General features: G+C 38.7%; 1 protein-coding gene across 1 annotated transcript; it reads right to left on the reverse strand.

The window, feature by feature from the left end:
- Window positions 1–739: 739 nt before the first annotated feature.
- Window positions 740–3,842, reverse strand: LOC106093664 (uncharacterized). Its single transcript, XM_013260778.2, has 2 exons — window positions 967–3,842; window positions 740–903 (listed from the first exon to the last, which is right to left on the reverse strand). The coding sequence occupies exons 1-2, from the start codon at window positions 2,450–2,452 to the stop codon at window positions 848–850; spliced, it is 1,542 nt and encodes a 513-aa protein (XP_013116232.2). The 5' UTR covers window positions 2,453–3,842; the 3' UTR covers window positions 740–847.
- Between the last annotated feature and the right edge of the window lie 3,418 nt (window positions 3,843–7,260).

Raw genomic sequence — 7,260 nt, forward strand, 5'->3', positions numbered from 1 at the left:
GAAACTGTCAGCTATGGAAGGACTAAGCCATGTTTCCGAGAGGCATATAATATCAATACCTGATCCTTCAAAAATATATTTAAATTCATCAATCTTCCTTACCAGACTTTGAGAATTTATGTGACATATTTTTAAACCATTTCTTTGCCTAGCCAATATTCGAAACGATTTGCACAATTTATCAATGCCAAAAAATTATGGAATATGACATCAGCAGCGCAATCACATATATGCGGAATTGTGATTTTTTTGGCAGAATCCATGGTGGGAGTTCCTAATATTCGGTTCGACCGAACTTAGCATATTTTTACTTGTGAAATATTGACCAGCCATGACATCGGTACTCGTATTGGACATAATACTATGTACGGGTTGTTCTTTTATACAAAGCCGAAGTATCGATTCTAAAAGCTGATGAGAACAGATTACAAGCATTCTTGGACAGATCGAGTTGCCAACAGTAGTTTACTACGGAGCATTTATCTCGAAATCGATAATTGAAAAATGTGTTACATAGGCCATATGATGAAGCACAAAAATTAAAGTTCAAATTGAAGTGAATATAATTATCTTGGCTTAAGAACATCCAAAGTTGAACCAAATATCATAGTGAAATAAATCTTCTAAAACTTGCCAAGAACAGAGAGCTCATACTATCAATATAAGTTATATATTTTTATATGTATTGTATGATCGCTTAACAACCGGTTATAGGATATGCAAATAAAAGAAGTAGATATTGATTTGGGGATATATGTTTTCGTGTATATATGTATGTATATATTTGATTACTAATGTACAATAATAACAATTCAATTACACATTTTCTAAATTCGTTTAAATAAACTTATCTAATTTTACCATTACGTTGCTGTCCTATGGAAGAAATACTCGGGTTAAGATCTAAGAAATATGAAATGAAATAAATGTTAGTAACGGAATCCGGGTAAAGAGCCCAAAACTAACCTTTAGTTTCATTTCGTCTATAACGGCGATGATGTATACAATTGCAACCACCACCTTGCACGGGGGGATCAGGATCAGGAACGGGAACGGGAACTTCCTCCTTCTCCTTGGTCTTCTGCGCTACAATGGGCTGTACCAACTCTTCCTTGGATGGCGATGGCGAAAGTCCCTTGCTGGGCAGCAAATTGGCATCGGTTAGATTGCGACGTATAGGCAACTGTTTTCTACGGCGCTCCTTTACGGAGCTTCTCGTTGAGGCTTCACTAATGGCTGAACCAGCATCCGGTTGCGGTGGCGTCAAGGACATTGGCTTGGATGATTCGGATTTATTTACACTTTCACTGGATGAAGGATATTTCGAGGGTTTGCGACGTCGACGTGAGCTTTGACTACTTAAACTATCCTGATGCACGATTAAAGTACCAGCTTCATCGGTGCGCAGGCATAGGCGGGGACCGGGGGAAGCGGCATTTTCTTCTTCCTCAGACTCGGGCGAAGAGTAACGACCTCTTTGGAAACTTATTCTCTCGAGTATGGAATCGGATTTAAAAGAAGATCTGCCAGTGCTGTGGGAACGACGATATTTTCTCTTCTCTCTAGGACCCGAAGATGATGAGGTAGGTGTGGTGGTTGAGGGAGGGGTGGGCAAAAAGTCTGGTATTTTCGCCTCGTCATTGTTTATGTTAAAGCGCACCCCCTTAAGGGATGAGGATCGCGGGGAAAGATCTGGTAAATCGGCTATATTGAAATCAATAGCCTTTCGACTGCGATGAGGTCGCATAGTGGTATTAGTTGATGTTGTGGAAGGTGTGTTGACTATCGAAGTTTGCCTTTTGCGTTCCTTCAACGAGGAGCGGGAAGAACGTGTTGTAGGAGTGCTGACCTCCTGTATGTGCAGACCATTGAATTCACTGTCCAAAACTTTGCGTACGGAATGCGTTAGATTTGTGGTGGCTGATCTATGTTGATTGTAAGGGCGTTTTTTCACCTGAGACTTCTCACAATCCTCTTGTTTGTAGACCTTTTCGCCACAATCTGAACCACCACCTGCGGGAGCATCCACTAATAAATTACCCATATGATCATACAACATAATGCGGGGCAAAGCTATGTTCGAACAAGATTTCGAAGTACTCAATTCCCACTTCCAATGATTGGGTTTGCGTAATTGCAAACTTAGAATATTGGCCAAGGGATCATCGGCTTCTTCTTCATTCTCCACCTGCTGGCCTTGGTCAGCAGCAGCATCGGCGTCATCGTCATCATTATCATCATCTAGATCATCATCATCGTCGAGGTAATTGCCGAGGTAGTCATTGTTCAAAGGTTTAATGCCTGCACCAGGTGTGCAGGCCCGTGATGATCTTGATATTCGATTGCTGGCCGATGATGTGGCATCAGCTGGGGCCGCTGCCGTTGGCGTGTGCTGCTGATGAAAATGCCAACGCTGCCGACGTCTCTGTTTGTTCATAAACAAATCTGACATTGTAATATCGCATTCAGGAAACACTTGTGTGATTTCTCTCTAACACCCACCGTATTGAGACCACAATCTGATTAGTTTGGCCTCTGGCAGGGGTGGCCTGTACTCGCTTTCCCAAATTAAGTGCAACGATAATTATACCAGTGTCTGTTTGTCGATTAGTTTCTATGCCAGCATAAAATGATTCAATTCGATTGAATATTTTTTTGATTTTTTCGGGCAGAGATTTTCTTGGAGGGGGATTTGCAAATGACATTCAATTTCTTAGAGTTTTTGTGTTTTCTTTCTTCTTTATCATTCATCCACCTGTTGTCAAAAAATTATTCGTCTTTGTTGTCATCTGAATGAACTCATTTTTGCGGATATTTATGTGGACTCTTCAATGCATCTGTGGGCCATGTACAACGACGTAAGTGTATGTCACCATTTAGCCACAACAAATCGAATAATGGGAATAGCGGGACAAACGGGGACTTGGAAATGTGCGACGAAGCAACGCGTCTTGTTGCTTGGTCGAATGTTGAAGATCAACATTTAGCCGCTGGCCAAAAGCCAACGAATAAACAAATATTTTTGCTGTTTTTAATACACAAAAAATATTTGTTCTTCTATTTATTTATGTAGGATCTCAATGAGCCGTTGGCAGTTTATTTTTGAATGTTGTGTCTTGCCTTCCTCTCGTGTCTCTGTGATATTTTTAGGATGCCACTACTATTTGTGTTGGAAGGGGGTGGGGTCTACAACATCCCATAAAGCCAAGGGGAGTGCGTACTGTGACGACTAATGCCACGCCAATGAGGTGCCTGTCCGTTGTAGGCAAATCTGTCTACTTGAGGGGATAAGATGCGTTGCAAGTAATTTCTTGGGTGATCGGTGGCGAAGACCCAAAATTGCTGCAATTCAATTCAAGTGGTTGCCTGCAATTGTTTTCTCGATATAATTTTTCTTTGCTGTTCGTTTTTTCTTTCAATGAAACACTTCAAAAGTAATCGTTTTCTTTTAATTTAGTTTTCTTTCAAATTGTTTATAACATTTATGTTTGTTTTCCCTGAGAATTGAATTGAATAGAATTTTGCACAAATGTGTTTTTAAGTTTTCACTTGGGTCACTTTCATCACCCCACACACAACAATACTGAGGAATTTTTCGTTTTTCTTCACTTTTCTTCTTTGGCTTTAAAATGACTATATAATCCCTTTCAATGTGTTTGCGAGTCGCTGCGTGACGTTTGTTTGTGACATTTATAAACAAAAACAACTTTTTATTTTTTCTAGTAGAATAAAATGTGTTTTTTATTCTCTCTTTTTTTATGTTTATATATAAATTTTGAATTTTTCACTTGCGCTTTTTTCCTAAACAATTTTGACCGTCCGACCGCCTTCAAACATTTTGCCCAACTGTTTTACGAGTTGAACAACATTGGGAGACCAAAGTCATCATGTGCTCAAAAATTAACACTGGGGAGCGCCTACAATTTAAATTCTCTTGAGAATTTTAAAAAAATCATATGTTTTTTCGCATCTTTTGGCCTGAGTTTGGTGTATAATGAAAATTGAAAAAACGAACAAATATCAGCCACACGCTCCCACAATATTTGCATAGTAGATCAGATTTTGTGTGATTTCATGACACTCATCTAACGATAGTTCAGGGTTAGGCTGTATGCAGAAAGAGCAACACCGATATTCACAAAACTTAATGGAGATTTGAAATAGGCTAGTTTGACAGATTTCCTTTATAGAACTGTCAAATTAACCCTTTTTCAAATCTACATAAAGTTTTGTGGATAAACCCTAAATGTATGGCAAATACTTTTAGAAAATTTTTATTTCTAAAGAAAATGTTCTTGAAATTGGGTTATTAATTCGACTAATTTTTAAATTGTATATACAACCAGCTAAAGCGGAGCGGGCCCTTTATCCTTTAAATATTTATTTTCGACAATTAAAGAGCTTTTAGCTACGAAAATAGTACATGTATATCGCTTGACTAACAGTATAACAATATAAATGCCTTTATCTGAATCACATATGACCTTTAATTTTGTAATTTACTTATTTACACCCGCACAAAAAGAATATAAAATTCTTATAATTTAAGTGCGGGTAATATCTCCAACAATTGTACATAGTAAACACTTAAAACTAAGAATCTATAGCTATGCAATACATCACAGATTTTGAATGAATAATCTACCAACGAAAAAGAAAACTTACATTTGTGGTTTGTATATTTGAATTTAAAAGAAAATACAAAAATGAATTTATCAATTAAAGAGGAATTAATAGACTAAGTTGATCCGAATAGAGAAATTAAGGTAATATAAGAATATAAATAAATAAATACAGCTGAAGCTAAAACCAGAGTCGTCATCGAGAGAGGGGGAGATATTGAAACCATAGAAATTGGGATCTGTGGGACATTAACAAAGGCATCATTGAGTCCTTTGATGTCCAAGTTTGTTGAACATCTATTGGGTTGCCCAAAAGGTAATTGCGGATTTTTTAAAAGAAAGTAAATGCATTTTTAATAAAACTTAGAATGAACTTTAATCAAATATATAATTGCCAATTTGTTCGATAACCTTTTGCCATCTTTCTGGCAAATTTAGTATTCCACGCTCATAGAACTTCTGGCCTTTATCTGCAAAAAAACTGATCCAAGTGCGATTTTATAGCCTCATCATTGCCGAAAGTTTTACCATTTAAGGAGTTCTGCAAAGATCGAAATAAATGGTAGTCTGATGGTGCAAGTTCAGGGCTATATGGTGGATGCATCAAAAGTTCCCAGCCTAGCTCACTCAGTTTTTGGCGAGTGACCAAAGATGTGTGCGGTCGGTCTAGCGTTGTCCTGGTGGAATATGACACCTTTACGATTGACCAATTCTGGTCGCTTCTCCTTGATGGCTGTATTCAATTTGTCCAATTGTTGACAGTAAACATCCGAATTAATAGTTTGGTTCCTTGGAAGCAGCTCAAAATATACCACACCCTTCCAATCCCACCAAACAGACAGCATAACTTCTTTTGGTGGATATCAGCCTTTGAAGTGGTTTGAGCTGGTTCACCATGCTTGGACCATGATCGTTTTCGACTAACGTTGTTGTAAACAATCCATTTTTCATCTCCAGTTATGATTCGTTTTAAAAACGGATCGAATTCACTGCGTTTAAGGTGCATACCACAAGCGTTCATTCGGTTTGTTAAATGAATTTCATTCAATACATGTGGTACCCATATTAAAATTGACGCCAAACATACAAATGTAAACAAAATTTCGCGCACTTTTTTCTAAAGCCAGCTAAAAGTAACAGCTGATAACTGACAGAAGAAAGATTGCAATTACAGAGTCACAAGCCGTTGAAAAAATTTCTCAACGCCGACTATATGAAAAATCCGCAATTACTTTTTGAGCAACCCAATATTAGTATCTTTACCAATTCCTATTTCTCGAATAACCTTCCAAGTTCTCTTGAAGCCTATTGCAGAAGTAAAGCGTCTGTAATAGTAGTCTTTCTTGGCTATCTTAATCAACTTATTGACGTGGTATCTTGCTGAGCGAAAGGCATCATGTAACTCAGGCGTCCTGAAACGTCTCCAACTGCGAGAACCACGGTTTCGATCTGGAGGACACTTTTCTAGTCTTGAGTGGAACCGTTAGTTCCTGTAGGTCACGGATATTTCTCTGTAGAAAGTCAGTTTGTTCATCGATAGTTTCCATACGAAATATCAGATCGCAGTCGATAAGCACAGCACTCGAAAGCAACAAGTCATGGTCGAGACTGGCAAAATCTCTATATGAATAAGTTTCCCTAGTCCTGTTGATCTCAAATTCATAACATAAAAAGATCAAGTCATGGTTCGAAAAACATGTGGCTGACCGTTGGTCGTATAGGAAGACATAAGAAGTGTCACTAACAAAGAACAGATCGAGAAGTGTGCTGGAGGATGCGAAAAAATGCGTGGGAATTGTTGAATTGACAGGCAAAAGCCCCAAGGAAGACATTTCAAACGTCAAGCCCGTGTCCTGTAAAACGTTAGAGTTGAAGTCCCTAGCAACCACAAGCAAGAGAGAGAGTTCGATTGTTCGGTCTATAAACGCACCCCACTAGAAGCTTGTTATCGGCAGCAGACATCTCAACAAAAACATACTCAATTGGGCCACCTGGGTTAGACTTTATACATAAGTGAGTATTCAGGTAATTTCTCACATACAGAGCCGGGCCGCGCCACTACGTAATCTATCAGCTCTGTGTACACAATATCCCGAAAGATCGATAAACGCATCAGGTGTTGACTGATTCAGCCACGTCTCCGACACACACACACTATATCAATGCCAGAGTTCTCAAAAATCATTTTGAATTCGTCAAGCTTATTTTTCAGACTTTGGGCATTAATATGACAGATATTCAATCCATTATGTTGTCTAGACAATATCCTTTTTTGGTCTATGAATTTACTCGGAGGGTTTGGGGTCATTTACGTTTGGAAGTTAGATGTACTCCATTCTTAAAAGACGTTATTTGAACCCGCTATTCTCATGATGTCCGATTAATGGGTGTTTTCGGGGGTGAAGTGGTCCTTCAGACACTTAGCCCTGAAAAAATATCAGCATCGTGCTCTTCTCTCAAATACTATTTATTTAAACCCTATATTGCCTTTCATTCAAGGGGAGTTTGTGGGATGAGGCGTCCCCCAAACATTTGTCCCCAAAATCTCAAATACCTTTCATATGCGGCCACCGTAGCGTAGAGGTTAGCATGTCCTCCTATGACTCTGAACGCCTGGGTTCGAATCCTGGCGAGAACA

Source organism: Stomoxys calcitrans, chromosome 4 (genome assembly GCF_963082655.1).
Source record: "Stomoxys calcitrans chromosome 4, idStoCalc2.1, whole genome shotgun sequence".
NCBI classification, from domain to species: domain Eukaryota; kingdom Metazoa; phylum Arthropoda; class Insecta; order Diptera; family Muscidae; genus Stomoxys; species Stomoxys calcitrans.

Bases quoted from the DNA above. Each gene is read 5' to 3' on its own strand.
- LOC106093664 (XM_013260778.2), bottom strand. From the start codon at position 2,452: ATGTCAGATTTGTTTATGAACAAACAGAGACGTCGGCAGCGTTGGCAT. The intron at 904-966 runs GTTAGTTTTGGG...CATATTTCTTAG, and splicing joins TAGACGAAATGAAACTAAAG to ATCTTAACCCGAGTATTTCT.